At 46.8% G+C, this 20,073-nt stretch overlaps 1 protein-coding gene across 1 annotated transcript in view; it reads left to right on the top strand.

Annotated features, from left to right (window-relative positions):
- Positions 1-836: 836 nt before the first annotated feature.
- Positions 837-20,073, top strand: part of SHISA9 (shisa family member 9) — a 271,671-nt gene continuing 252,434 nt past the window's right edge. The window contains exons 1-2 of the mRNA XM_058570027.1: positions 837-1,414; positions 14,269-14,396. Of these exons, the coding sequence (XP_058426010.1) occupies positions 852-1,414; positions 14,269-14,396 (691 nt within the window). The 5' untranslated portion in view covers positions 837-851. The remainder of the gene's footprint in view (positions 1,415-14,268; positions 14,397-20,073) is intronic.

Below are 20,073 nucleotides of genomic sequence, written 5' to 3'. Positions count from 1 at the left end.
TCTGTCCTTATCCCCCCGGAGTCACCCCTTCCCTGGTGGGCAGATTCGAGCCGCAGCTCCTGCGCACGCACCCCTGTAAAAGCCACGGGCGGTGCCGCCTCTGCGCCCTGAGCAGGTCGGAGCCGCGCCTCCCGCCCAGAGAGGGCGCGGGAGGTCCCGCCGCCGTCCTCCACCTGCCGGGAAATCCGAGCTGTTCTTTCGGCCTCGGCGGCTGCCGAAGCTCCCTCCTCCCCGCCGGCCAGCCTCGCTCAGCTCCGCACGCCCCCCAACTCGCTCCCGCCCGCCGGCCCGAGTCACCTCTCCAGCGCCCCCGCCCCTCTCGAGCTCGCGCTCGCCCCCCCTCCCGCGCCTCCTCTGCCCGCCCTCCTCCCCCTCCCCCTTCCCTCCTGCCCTCCCTTCATTCCACAAGTGTCGCTTCGCTCTCTCCAGCGCACTTGGCGAGCTGGAGAGGTGAGAGGGCTTCCGCGAGCGGGCGCGGGGCGGCGAGTCGGGAGCCGCCGGCCGAGCGGAGGTGCGGACAGACCGACTCGCCCCCGCTCTCCAGCCCCCGCCTCCCCCTGTAGCCATCCAGACCTGCACCCCGCGCTTGCCCCCGCTCATCCTCCCCCCGCCCGGCCCCGCGCGCTCCTCCCCGGCCGGCCCCTCCGCGCGCGGCGCGCTGGAGGCGAACGCGGGCTGAGCCGAGCGCAGTGGCCGCAGACCACCGAGCGCCCCGCGCCGCTCCCTGCATGTGCGGCCCGCGGCGGCTCGCAGCCCCTGGCAGCAGCCTCGGCAGCTTCGGCCGCGCCTCGAGAGGCGGCTGCAGCGGCTCCAGCGGCGGCCGAGCGGCCGAGCCCGGGCTGGGAGACACGATGCGCCGCGTCCTCCGGCTGCTTCTCGGCTGCTTCCTCACCGAGCTGTGCGCCCGCGTGTGCCGGGCGCAGGAGCGAGCGGGGCACGGGCAGCTGGCGCAGCTGGGCGGCGTGCTGGTGCTGGCGGGGGGCAACCGCTCCGGGGCCGCCTCCGGAGAGGCTGGCGAGGGCGCGGGGGTCTCGGACGCGCCCCCGACCCGGGCGCCCACGCCAGACTTCTGCCGGGGCTACTTCGATGTCATGGGCCAGTGGGACCCGCCGTTCAACTGCAGCTCGGGCGACTTCATCTTCTGCTGCGGGACTTGTGGCTTCCGGTTCTGCTGCACGTTTAAAAAGCGGCGACTGAACCAGAGCACCTGCACCAACTACGACACTCCGCTCTGGCTCAACACGGGCAAGCCCCCCGCGCGCAAGGACGACCCCCTGCACGACCCCACCAAGGACAAGACCAACCTGATCGTTTACATCATCTGCGGGGTGGTGGCCGTCATGGTTCTCGTGGGCATCTTCACCAAGCTGGGGCTGGAGAAAGCGCACCGGCCCCAAAGGGAACACATGTCCAGGTGGGCTGCCTCCCCCCTTGCCCTCCCCTGCGGAGGCCGCTTGCCCTCCTCTCCCCTCTCCACCTTCCCCCTGGCAATGGCGCTCCCCGCTACCCCAGCCTCTCCGCTGGAGGATGTCACCCGGAAAGCCAACTTCGGCTCGGAGCGCGGAGAGGGGGCGCTGGGCTCAGCATAGGTGTGGATATATATGAGCCTGTGTGTATGTGTGTGTGTGTGGGGGGGGTCTCTGCCCCCGTCGCCCTCTTGTTGCCCTCTCCCGCAGAGGATTGAAGCAGACTTGAGATACAGCCTGGGAGCCCATGGCCTCGAAGTCTTGGGTTTTGGGGAGGGGTCCACTCCTCGGATTCCAGATACTAGCCTCTAGGTAAACAGGGGCACGCGAGCCCGAAAAGGAAGGGGGGCGTGTGTGAGCCCGCGCGCGCGTGTGTGAGGGAGGGAGGGGAGGAGTGTGTGCCGCCTGCAACTCGTACGGCTCGCGAAAATGAGGCGAGGGAGGCGGAGAGGGAGGGGAGGGCGAGAACAAAAGCCTTGCTTGGAGCTGCCAGGTCCCTGGAATTGGGACTTCGGCTGCCCCCCCGCCCCAACCCCCTAGCCCCTTTCTCCTGCCACCACCTCTCCCTGCCGGGGGCAGCGGCCTCCGCTGCGCCCCTTGCCCGGGCGGCGTGGACTCCCAGGGCTGGAGCCCTCTCCCCGCGCACCTTCACCCCCCAGACACCCTGATTCGTCAACTTTCCCGTTTGCCTTCTTCATTATGCAAGTCTCAGCACGAGCAAGTTGCAGCAGATGGGAGAAAGCATTTGGGGATTAATGGAGCTATTTGCCTTTTGCTTTTTTTTCAAGTGTCTAAATTGATTCGCACAACCCAGTAACTTTGGAGGCGGAGGACGCAGCCGCGGGGAAGCAGCCCCCAGACCCGGGAGAGGCCAGGGGTTGGTGTGACGGCCGGGCGGGCGGGGTTGAAGAGCGACAGGCGGCCTGGATGGTTGGGGCGCAAGCCTTGTCTTTTTCCGTATGGGCACCGGAGTCGCCTTGTGTCCCCCCCCACACTCACACCCCCCCCACACCTCCGGCGGGGGCCTGCGTGCGCGTGTGTATGCACGCGCTCCATGCGCTGCCTAAAAATTCTGAACAAAGACACCCACCAAAAATAGGCGAAGGAACACCACCACCTCACTAGTAATTATTTTCTATTTATACGCAGGGTATCCGACGATTTTTTTCCAGAGGGGAAGGATTGGGGGGAAGAGATGAGGAAGTTCCTCTCGGTTTGGGTCAGGAGGAAGGTGTGGATGGATGCTGAGGGCTTGGCCACGGAAGTAAGCTCTGAGGGGATTCAAGAAATCCTGACCTACTAAAAGAGTAAAGCGCTGGCCCCGCCCACCTCCTGCACCCCCAAGGTGCCCTGTCACCAACCCCACCGGCCGGGGTTTCATTTCCCCGCAGTCGCCGCCTGTCCCTATTGCTCCCCGGGGTCTGTTGTGTTAAGGCGAGGGTGAGATACGGAAGCAGGACTGCGGCAGCGGGTGTCGCCCTGGTAGGGAGAGATTCACCCAGGCATAGGTAGGCTGCCTTGCAGAATCGGGTTAATTCCTCTGCTGAAATCTCCACGGAGCCCTTTTCTGGCAAACCAGCGCTTACAGGAGCCCTCCTCGGTGTTTGGGAGGCGGGGGCGTTGGAGGAGTGGGAGGTGAGCGGTGGGGAGAGGTGCTAACCTTTGGACGCCGGTGGGAGAAAGCGATGCTAGCTTCTGACCCTCTTTGATCTGGCTTTGCCTGTTAAGACTGCACTCCACCAGGTACCTGAGGGCCCAGCAGTGACTCAACTTCCTGGTCCTGCCCCCTTGCAGGGGAAAAAGCATCACCCCGGCTCAGTGGGTTGCCGCTGCCTTCTGCAGGTACCAGGAAAGGCCTGCTTGGAGGCGGGATTTAGGGGTACCCAGTCCTCTGGTAGCAGAGTCTCAACACAGGCTCTCCTTGTAGACATTTTGGGAATTCCAGAATGGGGTGGAAGTGCATACTCCTGAAGACAAAGAATAGTTGGTTTTTCCTGGCAGCTTCTAAGGTATGGTTTTCAACTCTGGCTGCTGCTTAGGGTCACCTGGAATGCTTTTTAAAAAATCCAGTTGCCAGGGGCCCCACCCTAGACTATTTAAATCAGAATCTATAGGGTGGGGCTGAGCATCTGTACTTTTGCAAAGCTCTGCAGGCTATTCAGTGTTCAGCCAATCACTGCTAAGCAAAAGGAAGTAACATTTGCAGAGCCCAGTTCTGGGTGCCTGGCGCTGTACTAGTTGTGTGTGTGTATGTGTGTGTGTGTGTGTGTGTGTGTGTGTGTAAACATTCCCTCATTTACTTCTCACACCTACCCTATGAGACAGGCGCTGTTTGAATTCCCACTTACATACGAGAAAATCTTGGCTCAGGTTGGGTGCTTGCCCAAGGTCACACAGTTAGGAAACTGTGCAGTCCGTTGTCGCCTGGTTTCAGCTGTGTCTGGGCAGACGTTTTCAGATGGAGTGAGCATCAGAATTGGGGGAGCTTCCTAAAATGCACATTCTTGAGTTCTGTCCACAGAGATTCTGAATTAATAGGTCTGGGATGGGCCCCAGAATTCTGCATTTAACAACCTCCCTGAATGGTTCCTATAAAGTCGTCCACACTTGGAGAAAGACTAGTTTTGGATTTGGGAATATTTTATAGGGTTGGGGATGGATGAATTAATCCAATGGGACTCCTATTTGCATTCTGTTGCTTGTTTTCTCCATGTTTGTAGCCTTTATCTGTATCCCTGTGGTGCTGGGGGCTGCCCCAGGTACCTTCCAGATGCATCATGGGCTGCTTATGCGGTTAATCATTTTGAGTCCCAGCCGTAGGTGGGTTCATTAGCTTTTGCCTGTAGGGGGTAAGGGATGCTTGGGTGGGGCTGGCACACCAAGCTTGGCGTCAGAGAGGCTATAAGGTGGCTTCCAGGTGAAGTTAACATCCTGGCCGCAGCCTCTTAATTTGTTTTGTGTTGGGCTGTGAGGGTCCCTGAGATGAGGGGTTTGTTCTGTTCATCTGAAAGCACCTTCCCTTCAAAGACTTACAGCACGTTGCTGCTCCCATGTCACAAACTGCTCCTGGTGATCAGAGCTCTTGGGTCTTCCCAGAAGAGGCCTCCATGATGTCAGTTTCCAGGTTCAGTGTTCTGAGCACGTTGCCTGCTTCCCACTGGGCCGATTAGGACTGAAAACAGGAGAAGGACAGTAGTTCCAGGAGGGTGTGGGGGGCCTTGCACGCGATGTAAGAACTGTCCAGCCGCTTGTGCAGCAGCTGCAGCAGCAGCTGCATTCAACCTCTACTGGAAGAAGTGACTGCAAATGGTGGCCAGCTATGGTCACCAAACCACGCGGACACGTTTTCTTTGGTCTGCAAAGTATTTCTATTTATGTATTCTTATTCTTATTTTTAAGTATTCCTCAATTTTTTATTGCGAAACATTTTAAACATACAAAAAAACTTGAAAGAGTAATATAAATGAACTCCAGGATATCCTTCGTCTAGATCAGGGTTTCTCACCCTCGGCACTGTTGACATTTGGGGCCAGATCATTCTTTGCTGTGGGGGCTGTCCTGTGCATTGTAGGATGTTTGGCAGCATCCCTGGCCTCTACCCACTAGGTACCAGTAACACCTACCCCACAACCCAGTCGTGACAGTAAAAAATGTCCTCAGACACAGCCAGATGTCATCTAGGGGCAGAATCACCCCCAGTTGGGAACTATTAATCTAGAATGAACAATTATTAGCGTTTTGTCATATTTGCTTTGTTGCTCTCTCTCTCCCTCTTTCACCATATATTCATTTTTTCCCCCTCCCTCCCTTGCTTCCTTCCTTCCTTCCCCCCTCCCTCCGTCTCTCCCTCCCTCCCGCCTTCCCACCCTCCTTCCTTCCTCTCTACCTCCTTCCCTCTCTTTTTTTCTTTTTTCTTTTGGCCGAAGCATTCGAGAATAAGTTGCAAACATAACACTTCGTCCCTAAATACTTCAGCACGGATCTCCTAAGAAAGGACATTCTTCCACATAACACAATTCCAGTATCACACCCAAGAAAATGAACAAAAATTCTATAATATCATCAAATATCCAACCATATTAAAATTTTCCCCGTTATACCAAAAGTGTCTTATAGAGCTTGGTTTTTCAAACCAGGATCCAGTCAAGGCTCATGGCATCTGGCTGTGAAATCTCTTTAGTCTCTATTATATCCGGTGTTTTAAAACCAACTTAGAACCAATCGCCAACATTTAAAAGCTGAGAGGTTTCGCACAGAAGTCCAGATTTTGGATTTCTCTTGAGAAATTGGTGGGTCTGGCAACACCAGACCTGCATTTTCACATGGCAACTATTGGTTGTTGCTGAGTGATGACTGCCCTCTTTAGGAAGCTCTCAAGTTCATCTCAGTTGCCATCCTCACCCAATTCAGTTATGTTACTTACCTACAGTCGCTGGAGAGGCACTCAGGCTGATTTTAATAGCATGGGCTTAAGTCAGATGGCCCGAGATTCAATCCTAGCTCAGCCACTTAATAGCTGTGTGACCTTGGGAAATATCACCTCTCTGAGTCTTAGGTACTTGTTTGTAAAGATAATGATGATCTGTATGTCACAGGCTCATGTGAAGATTCACTGAGACCAGGCTTGGAAATCTCTTAGCACAGGGCCTATATATGGTCATTGCTCAGAAACTATTACCCTTTTATCATCATCTTTATTATTGGGCTTTTCTACCCCTTATCTACTGAGGAGGATAATGTTATAGTCTGGAACTTGGTGCCTAGCCCTTGCTCTGCTACATCTATTTAGCTGTGTGACGATGGCCAAGTCTCGTAACTTCTCCAGACTTGCATTTAATCTTAGCAGGAGGAGGTGGCAAGTTCAGAATAGGAGAGAAGATCCATGTATGACTACATTAAATGCGTGGCAAATGGTTGGCCTAGGTGATGTTGAAGGACCCTTGCTGGGTTTGCTATTTTGCTGTAAGCTTGGGTGTAAATTCTCATTTAATTTCGTGTCCCTCCCCAGTGAGGTAGGACTTATGATGATCTGCCTTTTGAGAAGCACAGATTGCTTTCCAAGAGGATGAACAAGGCCCTGGTGAATGGAGGAGTTGGATTTCACACCCAGACAGTCTGAGGCCAGAGCACAAGTCCTTGACCACTAGGCTGCACTGCCTCTGAGCACAAACATACAGGACTTCAGTCTTCTCAGATCACAAAGAAGTGCTCAATGCCCTGCAAATAGCAACGCGTGCATAGGGGCCAGTTCAAGGAGCCGCTGTAAGATCACGGCTAGGAATATTTTCTGCATCTGCCCCCGGCAGGGCCAGCCCTCCGTCTCTTGGCGGAGACATTGGTGAGAAATGACCTTGGGGGCAGGAACATGTGTTTGAAGCTCTCTACACTTGAAGCCAGTAGGGAGCACATGTCATTATTTTGCCCACCTTCAAAGAGAATCAGAAATCCAAGTGGCAAATTACACAGCACAGTATCCTGCGTGTTTTTCAAACTCACTTTGGAAGGGCTGGAGTCCCTTGCAAAGAAGTGGCATCAAGTGATAAATGTCCCCCCTTCTCTTGCCTTTTCTCTCTCTTCCCCTCCACCTCCCCTACTTCCTACACATTTGTGGCCATCCTGTGGCTTCGACCAGCTCCCCAGTCTGGAGAAGCCCATGCATGCATGTACTGTTGGCCACAGAAAAGTCTCTAAATTATTTTTTCTTGCAGGGTATGTTTGCTTTTCTTTGGGCACTGGGTTTTTGCATTATAAATTCACCTTCATTGGGCTGTAGTTTACTGAATAAAATGCACACATTTTAAGCGTACGGTTTGATGAGCTTTGACAAATGTCTACACCTGTGTAACCACTGCTCCGGAAGGTACCTTATGCCCATGGCTCCTGCGTTCTTGAAAAATAAATGAGGCTGCTGGTGCAAGAGGAAATTCTCAGGAATCCTATTCAAGTGTTTAAAAGTCAGAACATAGTTTAGACCTTGGGACCCCTGGAGGCTTTGAAGCAAGACGCTGGGACTCTGAGCTCTGTTTGGAAATGTGGGGTCTTTTATGTGCTCACTGTCATTGGAAAGAAAAGGGATGCAGCGTTTCCTTTTTGTATCTCAAATATGCCAAGCTCATTGCCACCTCGGAGCTGTGTGTTGGCTTGGCTCAAATTCTCCTCCATCAGACTCGCACGGCTGGCCCCTCCTCAACATTCAGGTCTCAGCTCAAATGTCACCTTCTCTGAGAAGCTGTACCTGACCACCCAGACTTAGTTACCACCACCCCCTGCCCCCTCCAGCCCCTCACTCAGTCTTGTTTGCTTCATTTCACGTTATGGTCTAAAATTAACTCTCTAATTTACCAGTTTGCTAGTTTATTATCCGTCTCCTTTTGTTGCTGTTCACAGTCAGGCGTGCAGGGGCGCTGTCTCCTCCACTGTTGTATCCGGAGTGCCTAGAACAGTACCTGGCACATAGGAGTTCTGGTTTCTGACATCCTAGGTTACATGCCGTAGGAAAGCATCTCCTCATTCATTCATTCGCTCATTCATATATTCATTCAATAGGCATTTATTGAGTACCTATGGTATACCCAGCACTGTGCTGTGGGCTATGAGAGAACAGTGAATAGTGCAGACACAATCCTGCGCTTACAAAGCTAACAGTTAAATGGTGGGAGACGAGTAACATACAAGTAAATTGACACATAAATTGATCTAAGTTGAACCTTATGAAATTGCCAATATTCAATCATCTTTGACCTCAAATATGTCAATGTTTCAACAGAATTGTTTTGAACTGAGTTAAGGGATATCAAGGAAAGTGTGGTTTCTTCAATAAGGTACCTGTGATAGTCAGAATTCTCCAGAGAAACAGAACCTATGAGAGATATATGTAAAGAGATTTATTATATGGGATTGCTTCACGCGATTATGGAGGCTGGCATGCCCAAAATCTGTAGAGCTGATGTCCCAGTTCAAGTCCAAAGGCTAATAGGCTGCTGTAGAACAAGGAAGAGCTGACGTCCCAGTTTGAAGGCCATCAGGCAGGAAAATTCTCTCTTACTTGGGGGAGGGTCAGCATTTTGTTCTATTCAGGCCTTCAACTGATTGGATGAGGCCCACCCACATTATGGAAGGCAGTCTGCTTTACTTAGTCTATTGATTTAAATATTAATCACATCCAAAAATACCCTCACAGTCACATCCAGAATAATGTTTGACCAAATATCTGGGCACCCCACGGCCCAGTCAAGTTGACACATAAAATTAACCATCACAATACCTTTAGGATCTTGCTATTCAGAGTGTAGCCTGTGGACTGGCAGCATCTTCATCAGCTGGGAGCTTGTGTAGAATCTCAGGCTCTGCCTCAGACATATTGAAACAGAATCTGCATTTTAACAAGACTCCCAGGTAACGTGAATACACATTAAAGTTTGAGAAGCGCCCAAACTATGTGCCACAAATAAATGCCAAATGCTCGGGCATTTGTTTGGCTTGTACACATAGTTGGTTCTTTCCGCTGTCTAATTCATTAAATTTTTTTGACACATCCCTATTTGTAACTTTTTTTTTCTTGCTGAGGATGATTCGCCCTGAGCTAACATTATGCCAATCTTCCTCTATTTTGTATGTGGGTCACTGCCACAGCATGGCCGCCTACCAGTGGTGTAAGTCCACGCCCGGGCACTGAACCCGGGCCGCCAAAGCACAGCACGCCGAACTTAACCACTGGCCCGTGGGGCTGGCCCCTGTAACATGTTTTTTTAGTATGTACCCCAATATATGCACATTTGTTTCACTAATAACTATATGCACATACCAGTGATCAATTATTGGGTACATTATAAAGATACATAAGAACAGAAATTTTAAACTGAGCTAAAGGTGAAATAAATGTTTTAAAATTTGTCGCTAATCATAATGACTTCATGCAATCATTAGTTAATTTCTCAAAGCATGATGCACATTGAGGATGAAGTTCATCATTAATAAATTGCATTTTTAATATTGCTCCTGAGAATTTTGATCATTTTTGGCTGACTTTTTTTCATCTGAATAGACCATCGTTGTTGTAACCTTGCGAGAAGCTGTTGAAGAGAAGGGGAGAGTCACCTCCAGTTTTCTTGTGCTTCCTTTATCAGTATTTTCTTTAGGCTGTGGTTTTGTTATGGGGGATATTTTTAAGCTGCATGTCTCCCTAGTGATGGTTAGCCTAGTTAGATAATTTATCTGCATACCTCCATTAGGGGTTCACGTGAGTGCAGTACAGGCAGTGCACCCCAGTGATGGTGCCTCTTGCCAGCCACCCTCCTTGGTCCAAGCTTCCTGATTATTAGAATCTGACACGGGTGTTCCAAGTGAGGGCACCAGCATCAATACACATGTTTAATCGATTTCTCATTTTTGTTGACTGCAGACCGTACAGAGAAGTTCTCATATTTCCTTCCCCCATGCCAAATCGTTTTACGCAGTCCCTGGAGTGAATGAACCACACCTTGAAGACTCCTTGTCCGGGACATGCAGGTCTCCAAGAATCCTCGTCTCCACTGCGTGCTCTGGGAGGGGCTGCCTTGGGGAGAAGTGTCCTTGAGTTTTGCAGATTTTCACCAATTTCTGCACTCAGGAGAGGCCCAGAGGATCTGCAGATGGCAGTGCCGACAAAGTTCGTGGATAGCCATCCTGGTTCCTTTGCTATCCTCTTGAAAGCCTGAATATTTTGGAATTTTGGGGGGACTCCTTAGAGAATCTGTTGAAAGCTATAGCTTCTTGCTTGAGAAAAATGCACAAGCAAAATTTTCATTCAATTCCAGAGGGGCTCGGGGATCCCCTGGAGCTCGTGGTGAAGAACCTGTTTAGTGAAAAAGACAAATTAGGTTTGGAAGGCTTCTGCCCTTTGCCTCAAACTTTCCTTCCATGCAGCCCCTTTGAGTTTCAGACTGTCCTTACTGCACAGAGGTGGGAAAGAGCCTGAGCTCAGATTTCAAAGACACTCAGGTTTGTATCTCAGCCCCTCCGCTCATTAGCTGGGTTAACATGAGCAGTTTTTTGCTCTGTAAAATGGGTATGATAATCCTCACCTTGGAATACTCCCCTCCTTGTTTGCGGTTTCCCAGCTTAATTGGCCTTCTTGCTTGTCCTTCAAATATCTGAACTCTTTCCTGCCTCAGGGCCTTTGCACTTGCTGCTCCCTCTGCTGGGAATGTTCTTTCTATCATCTTTACGTGACCAACTCCTCATCGTTCAGGGCTCAACTCAAATGTCACCTCCTCAGGAAGGCTTTTCCTGATCACCCTACCTCTCTCTCTCTCTCTCAGTTTATTTAGAAATTTTTTTAAAAGTATGCAATTCAGTGGTTTTTAGTATATTCACAAAGTTGAGCAACTATCACCAGTATCTAATTCCAGGACATTTACATCCCTGTAAAAAGAAACCCCTTGCTCATTAGCAGTCACTTCACATTTCTGTTAAAGAATCTACCATCTTGACCATTTTAATGTGAACAATGGAGTGCTTTTTAGTATATCACCATCACCACTATCTAATTCCAGAAAATTTTCATTATCCCAAATAGAAACACCATATATATGAAACAGTCACTCCCCATTTTCCTGGTCCCTGGCAACTACTAGTCTACTTTCTGTCTCTATGGATCTGCCTATTCTGAATATTTCATATAAATGGAATCATACAATATGTGCCTTTTTGTGCCTGGCTTCTTTCACTGAGCATGATGTTTCCAAGTTCCATTCATGTTGTAGCATGTATCTGTACTTTCTTCCTTTTCATGGCTGCATAATATTCCATCCCATATAACACATTTTGTTTATCTATTCCTCAGTTGATTTGGGTTGTTTCCACTTTTTGATTATTGTGAATAATGCTGCTATGCACCAGTCTTTCTTGAGCATGTCATACTTTTATTTATTTCATTTTTGCAGCCCTTGCTTGTTTATTTAACATGTACACTTTTTTATCCTCTTCCCTAGAATATAAGCTTCATGAAGGCAGGAATCTTGTCCATCGTATACACTGCTGTATTCCCAGGGCCTTGAGTAGTGCCTGGCACATAGTAGGCAATAAATATTTGTTGAGTGGATGAATGAATGAACGAATGGGAGCTGCTGTTATTCTCTTGTCTCTTAGCAGACTCAATCTTCTCCTCTAATTCATGTGGGACTCTTGCTGTGTTGACCTGTGTCTCAACATCTGAAACTTCTCACCAGCTGTGGTCCTTGGCCCATTGTCCCATGAGCTCAGGGCTTCTTTTACCCTAGTACAGTCTCAAGCTTGAATGTGCAGCAGACTCACATGGAGGGCCTGTGAAAACAGAGATGGCTGGGCCCCATCCTTGGAGTTTCTGAGTCAGTACATCTGGATGGGTCTGAAATTTTGCATTTTAACCAGTTGTCAGGTGATGCTCCTGCCACTGGTTGGCAGACCACTGTTTTGAGAATCATTGCTGTAGTGGGGTAAATATCAGCAGACAGGCTAGGTCCGTTGAGTTCTTAGGTGGTATATGTGGGCCTCACCCAAATAGCTCATCTTCCTTCTCTGTCTCCCTTGATGTGGATTCAGAGGGTTCTGGTAAGTTAAGAGCATCTTGATATAGCCTAAAACACAGCAGCATCACTTGTGGGTGTGTACCCTGGAGAAGTCTCCTTGGTCCAAGAAGGGGCATGTATGAAGACGTGTATTGGCAGCGTTGTTTATAGGGGCAGGGAATGGTGACCGTCTAGATGTCGCTAATTAGGGAGATGGATAAGCCGGGCTGATCTTCTGCTGGTTTGCAATGAAACAACTGGATGTTTCTGGCTGGCATTCATTCTGATTGGTCAGTTCCTCCGCCATATTGGGTGTTGCATATTGAGACTCTCATCTCTGCAGCAAGTGAAATCTGGGGGCTGCATGTGTTGGAATGCTATGCGGCAGTTGCAAGAAAGGAAAGAGATTCACTTTCAGCAACATGGCTAGCTCTCAGGTTGTGCAAACAAAGGAAGAAACAGAATGAGGTTTATGGTCAAAACACCACTTATGTCAAAGATACATACATCTACAATAATACCTACAATATTATATATCTTTCAAGGGTAATCATATATCTAAATAAACACATAATGGAAGGTAGATAAAGAGAAAAAAACATGTTGGTGAGGTCCAACTTTAGGTGTGATATCTGTTTGACAGTTATCTCTGCTCTCTTCTATATGCAAACACTGAGCATCTTTCCTAAGTTTACATGTAATTGTGAAGGTCGCTGTTATAGGTAAATTGTGTCCCCCACAAAAAATATGTTAAAGTCCTAACCTTGTGGCCCTCAGAATGTGACTTTATTTAGAAATAGGCTCATGGCAGATGTAATTAGTTAAGATGAGGTCATACTGGAGAAGAGTGGGCCCCTAATCCAATATGACCGGTGTCCTTGAAAGATTTCCATGTGAAGAGAGAGACACAGGGAGAGCACTGTGTGAAGATGGAGGCAGAGATGGGAGTGATGAAGCTGCAAACCAGTGAATACCAGAGATTTCCACCATACCCACCAGAAGCCAGGAAGAGGCAAGGAAGGATGCCCCAATAGGTTTCAGAGGTAGCGTGGCCCTGCTAACATCTTGACTTTGGACTTCTAGCCTCCAGAACTGTGAGACAATACATTTCTGTTGTTTTAAGCTCTTTAGTTTGTGGTACTTTGTTACAGCAGCCCTGGGAAACTAATACAGTCACTTAACACCTCTCAACTTCTTTCCTTATTTGCAAAATAATACTGAGAACCCATGTTGTTGGGTCATCTTGATTGAGTCATCTGTTAACCAATGGTCCATTCACTTATTTGTCTGCCTCCTGAGGTGGACCAGTTGTGACTTTTAGGTTTCATGCTGTTTTCAGTTAATAGATCCTAGTTCAGAAGAATTAGATCTACTTTTCATAAAATTAGAGTTTTGTAAAAATAATCCACAAACTACTCTGTGTGTGTGTGCATGCGTGCGTGTGTGTGTTGACTTGTGATTTTGTCGGTTTGCGGTGTGCACGTGTGATTCAACTTGAGTGAGTGTTGTCAAGGGGATTAAACATGATGATAAATGGAAAGGGCCTGAAACACAGTTGGTGACCCAGGTTCTATGCTTTCCCTCCATCCCCAGCTACTGATTAAGAGGGGCACCAGCATGGGGTGTGGACAGATCACACCAAATCCTCCATAGTACAGGAAACCCAATGCACACAGCTGTGAGTACAGACTCTCGTTCAAATTCCTGTGCTACAGCTTACTGGCTGTGTGACCTTGAGCAGGTTAATTCACCTCTCTGAGCCTTTGTTTACTCATCTGCAAAGAAGGAGTGATAATCCTCATAAGGTGTCTGTATGCTGCTTAGTTGAATTAAGGCATGTAACGTGATTAGCATAGTGCCTGGCTTATGGTAAGTACACAATGATTGTTGTTTGTTGCTAATAGTGGGCCATTGCTGTACATGAAGTGTTGGTATCTAGTGTTAGATATCTGGGGGGACTAAATCTATGGGGTGCAGACAATTACATATATTCATCACTTAATCCTCCCAACAACTCAATGGGATAGGTAACACTGCTATTACATGGCTGTTGTGACAAGCAGGTGAACTGTTCTGCATGAAGTCCTTATATAACCTCTAATTGCAGTGATCTTACTTACTTATATTTTTTCTCTCCCCGACTCCCCACCGCCAACTAGAATGGCGGCTCCGTGGAGTAAAAGGCCTTGTCTTTTGTTCATAAGCTCAGTGCTTGCAGCACAGGATGTGCCAATCATTGTTTTGAATGAACAGATTTAAATTCTTTCTCCTTTCAGGGCCCTCGCGGATGTCATGAGGCCACAGGGCCACTGCAACACTGACCACATGGAGAGAGACCTCAACATCGTGGTCCATGTCCAGCATTACGAGAACATGGACACCAGAACCCCCATAAATAATCTTCGTAAGTACAGCCGCACGATGCTTTTCCAGTCCTGCATGGTGACCCAGGCAGGGGTCACACTTCCAGATTTCATGGTGTGTGTGTGGGTTCATTAAGAGCTTCTTTAGTTGTCTAATTAGAAGTTTTATTCCATCTCTCCTGGATGAAGCTGCATTTGGAGTCATTGGATTCCACTTGGTTAGTTTCTCTGTTAAAGAATGATTCACTTGATTGGTTTCTTATGGTTGGTTCTTCTGTTAACTAGTAGACCACTTGGTTGGTTCATCTTGGTGGATCTGTTAACTAATGGCCCTCTTGGTTGGTTCATCAGGGTTGGGTACTTTGTTAACCAATGGATTACTTGGTTGGTTCATCTTAAATAGTTAATCTGTTAGCCAATAACCCATTTTGTTGGTTCAGCTTGATTGGGTCATCTGTTAACCAATGGTCCATTTGCTTATTTGTCTGCCTCCTGAGGTGGACCGTTTGTGACTTTTAGGTTTCATACTGTTTTCAATGAACAGATCCTAGGTTAGAAGAACTAGATCTATTTTTCATAAAACTAGAGTTTCATAAAAATAATCCACAAAGTACTCTGCACGTGTGTGTTGACTTGTGGTTTTGTTGGTTTGCGGTGTGTACGTGTGATTCAACAATAGCAAATTCCGTTCCATTGTGCTGCCATGAAAAAAGAGCTGCATTTACCGTTGTGTTTCAATAGGTATTTTTTAGTGGATAGAGCATACTTGGGGATCTTGGTGTGTTCCCAAAGATTTGCTTTCCTTTTAAAGATCTGTATATACAACATACATTATGGAGCTGATGCACTGACTAATGGGAGTGGGGAAAAACAAGATTGTTTAGCTTTTGACAACCGTGTACTACCGTGGTTATTCCTAGCAATTACGTTTTCAAGTAACCCCCACATTAAAGTAATGTGGAGGGCTTGGTTTAAAATAACAAAAGCCAGACAATTTAAAGGATGCATTAGTTGTGGCTGGAGGTTCTTAACAACAGAAACAGTTCTGGCGTTGCACATTTTTCAGTCTGGGTCGCCTTTGCTGAAGCTCCTCCAGGAGATGCATTGGTGTTTTATTTGCTGAATCATAGTTTTTGACTGTTTGCTTGCAAATTTTTACGCTTGACAGGTAGAGGAATAAGCTTGTGGAATTTGACATCGGTGATGTAAATTCTCTGTTTCCACGTGGTGATAATTTTTCACGGCCTTGGAAATGTGGCAGTATGTTCACAAAGTCAATGTTTACACGGTTTGAAAATGGGCTACCAAGTGGAAGGTCTTAAGTTTCATTGTAGTAAGTAATTCCACATTATTTATTTAGGAACTGGATCATAAAATGGTGCGAGAAATAGCCATATTTTAGAGAAAAATACAGCAGCAAGTGGAAGCTTTATGACCAAATCTCACAGCCCCGAAAGATAGAATCAGTCATACCGACTCTGACACCCCAATTGCTGTGTCCACTTCTGGCTTTGATGGAAATTAGCACATTCTCATTCAGCTGGCGCTGGGAGATAAGTTGAACCTAGACGTATGTGGGTCCCAAACGTCATAAGTGATTGAATGTGATCATGGAGTCGAGAAGGCTGAAATGGTGCTGAGTCCCTGGCTATAAATGGTGACTGTTAACTAGTTTCTCATTTGAAGTTTCAATTTTTAGGATGATTTTGAATCAGCACTCAAGTGGAATAACAAACTTAATGAAGTCACCCAAGTTTTGTCATTCCATCAGGCAAAAGAGCAGGGAGCATTAACGAAGCTTGTTTGAATAAGGGACTTTTGTTTAAAGGTATACTGAAAATAAATTACTTCTTGGAGATGGATTCCAGGTACCAAGTAATCCAGAAGTCTCTTGTGACAGGTTAATTTGGTTTATTTGTGATTCGTGCTTTTAGTCTATATTTGTGTCTTAGTAATCAGTGATCTTTTATACCAAGAAAAAAAATGTCTTGTAATGCTCTACTGGGTGGAATTACACCAGAGCATTCCTGGTAAACTACAGGGGAGAATTCCAGGTGTAATGTCACAAACATCACCTTCTCGCAAGAATTACCGCAGATATTAATTTCATATAATCCTGCTAGATTGGTCCAATCCTTACTTCCTGGCATTCTTGGGACTACCTGGAAAATAAGAAGCATACAGCTTTTCCACACGTCTACATTAATAAGTTTAATTTATATAACAAATTAATTCAGTGGTCGGTAGTAATAATAAGTTTGCTTGTAATGACTTGTCTTTTTATTGATTTATAGGAGCTATTTATATATTATAGACACAGGGAAAAATTTGCCTGTTCAGAAGAAGGAATGATTTAGGGGATTCATTGAGAGGATAGGACTAGGTTACTGATATTTATCAGTTATTAGGGATTTAAGAAGCCAAGCCATCACCACAGCCCACCTTGACGGATAGGGAACTAGGAGAGAAGGAATCCAGTCTGATAACTGGAAAGTTAAACAGCTCTTGGTGCCAGAATTAGAATGCACCTATTGAATATAAAACCCTTTTCTGGACATTATGGAGCTACAAAGATTTGCCACTACAAAAAATGGAAAGAAAGATGCATCTGTCTGTGATACATTAAGAAGGGGTACATCTTGCCATTTTTAGGGTGTTCACTAAACATTCAAGTTACCAGATTTGACTAGGAATTCAATAGTCCCAACTTGAATGTCATTTTCATTTCTATTCAATGATCCACTTGACATTGGTTTCAGAGAATGATTGTCTCCATCTATTTCTCTCTCCTTATCTTAATACTAATGCTAGATCACCTTCTGATCTTTCCCTTGTGCTTTGGTCAAATACTAAGAGAAATCAACAGTCAGTGTAGAAATCTGGATATCTGGAAGGATGGGAGTGGAGAAGGACTAGGGAGAAGGTAGATAGAGAGGAGAAAGCTTCAATACGGGGACATTTTCGCCAACTTTTCTTTATAAATTTCTCTGGTTGATTTTTCCGGTGATATGAAGGACTTGCCTTTTTATCTGAAGATGGATTTTTCTTCAGCTGATGCCGTTCATGTTCTTTCCAGGCATTCAGTGATACTGCCTAAAAATATTTAGTCTGATAATCAGAAGGGCCTAGACCTCTTTGATTAACAGGATGTAGATTCAGATGAGAGAGTGGTTTTCTGCAAATGCTTCTCGGCTTCTGTATAATTATAGTTTGCTTTTGATGGCGCATTTTGTCCTCAAGTGCTGTGAACGTGATCTGTCTCCCCCATCCCAGCCTCCCTGCCTGCAATGACACCCTCCATCCCTTTTGGGAGTGCAGGGTAAATACAAGCTCCCTTTAGTCTTAAGGATGGGAGATGTGAGCGAGGGGCTGTGGGTACAAGGTTACGACTTGGATCAACATTTCTCAACTCGTTTGTGTTAACCGCACACTTTTTTGGAAATAAACTTTTAATTTTGGAATAATTTTATGTTTACAGAAAAGTTGCAAAGATAGTACACAGAGTTCTGTATGCTCCTCACCCACCTTCGCCTAATGTTAGCATCTGACATTACTGTGGTACACCCGTCAAAACTAAGAAATCAACATTATTTTTTACATTATTTTTAGCTAAACTGTAGATATTGTTTGAATCTCACTAGTTTCTGCACTAATCTCCTGTTTCTGTTCCAGGATCTGATCCAGGATACTACATTGTATCTAGTACAGCAAACTTGATAGTAAAATTTTGGTTGTGCAGGATTGTTTAATGATGTGGTAAAGACTGAAAACAATGCTAAATAAGTTGGCAGCAATTACAAAGCCTTTATTGCCACAGTGTAAAAAGTGTCTCCTGGGGTCTATAAAAACATCCACATAAAATTATTCACCTGGTCGGTGTTGGAATGGAACCAGTCACTGTCCTGACTTCTGCCACATATACTCATGGGACAAAATGCCCTCAGGTTCCATACAAACATGCAGCCCCGCGGTGGAATTGGGTTGATGTTACACTATTTATTTTATAGCATAATCTGAGCAAGTTAGATCTCATCCCAAACTGAGGAGAAATACTGACTTGATGTTTCAGGACACAGAATCCATCAGGAAGACCAGGCTCCTATGCCAGCCTCACCCCACCCGCTGCTCCCCCAGGACATTCCCAAGTGGATTTACAAGGAACCAGATGAAAAGTGGATTCGTGGTTTAGTTTTTGAAGAGGTTGTACAGCCCATGTCTAGGGCCGAATGGATTTCCATTCACTTGTGCATATGGCACCTGGAATGTCCTATACTTGACTTTTGGAGATACTGGTAGGGATATTCCCAAATATTTAAGAAAAATTTGGGGGAATTTCCTGACCAGGGCAGGCAAAAAGGCAAGTATAGATACGAGTGTATAGGAGTAAAAAATACGTGAGATGGTGTAATATTAACGGTAACTCACACAGATAGCATTCTAAATCCCCAACACGTTGAATCCTCAAGACCTTATTAAGTTGGTACTATTATTTTCACCATCATAAGGATGGGGAAACTGAGGCTCAGAGAGGTTAAATGGCTTGTCCAAAGTTCATACAACTATGAAATGTGGAGCTAGAATGTAAATGGGGCCAGTCAGACTCCAAGGTTTGTGTTTTTAACCACTACACTCCATGACTTCTCCTTGTGGTACAGTGCTTACAGAATGGGGAAGTCTTCCCACAGGGGTAGACTTTGTTAAAGGATATGCTAAGTGACCTGAAAGATCAATTGGCACTCTAGGGCCGGCCCCGTGGCTTAGCGGTTGGGTGCGCGCGCTCTGCTACTGGCGGCCTGGGTTCGGATCCCAGATGCACCGCTTCTCCTGCCATGCTGAGGCCGCGTCCCACATACAGCAACTAGAAGGATGTGCAACTATGACACACAACTATCTCCTGGGGCTTTGGGGAAAAAAAAGGAGGAGGATTGGCAATAGATGTTAGCTCAGAGCCGGTCTTCCTCAGCAAAAAGAGGAGGATTAGCATGGATGTTAGCTCAGGGCTGATCTTCATCACACACACACACACAAATTGGCATTCTAGGAGAGAGAGCTGTTTCCAAAATACACTCCAATGTACTGTTTTGTGACGAGTCCTCCCTTAGGAGGAATAATAACTACCATTTCTTAAGTACTGGCTGTGTGCCAGGCATTGTGCTAAATGCTTTGAATGTAGTAACTCATTTCATACTCAAAACAACCCTCAATCAGGCTGGCTCATTTCTGCTTCAGGGCCTTTGCACTTGCTGTGCTTTCTGCCTACAGCCCACCACTCCCAGGCCTCTTCCTTTTCACATCTTATTCCCATTGCCATCTCATTAGAGAGGACTTCCTTGTCTACCTCTGGCCCCCATGTCACCTACTGTTCCCCATTATTTTCTTCATAACTTCTGTTCTATCTGAAATTATCTTACTCATTCTTTATTCCTCTTCCACTACAATGTAAACTCCACGAGAGCAAATGCTTTGTATTGTCACAGCTGCACCCTCGTAGAAGGAACTGGGCTGGCTCATGGCAGCAGTGCCATAAACTTTTGTTCAACACATGAAAAAGCCTATAGAAGAGGTATCATTATTCCTGTTTTATGAAGGAGAAAACTGAGACTGATGGAAACGAAGGAACTCATCTAACGTGATGCCTGAGATTTACTTTAAAAATCATCAGGAAAATATAAAATTGTGGGGGATGGTAGATGAAACAAAATGTGGAAAATAACCAAA

Source organism: Diceros bicornis, chromosome 26 (genome assembly GCF_020826845.1).
Source record: "Diceros bicornis minor isolate mBicDic1 chromosome 26, mDicBic1.mat.cur, whole genome shotgun sequence".
NCBI classification, from domain to species: Eukaryota; Metazoa; Chordata; class Mammalia; order Perissodactyla; family Rhinocerotidae; genus Diceros; species Diceros bicornis.
The sequence above is the reverse complement of the archived record's forward strand: the minus strand, read 5'-3'. Positions and strand labels throughout refer to the sequence as shown.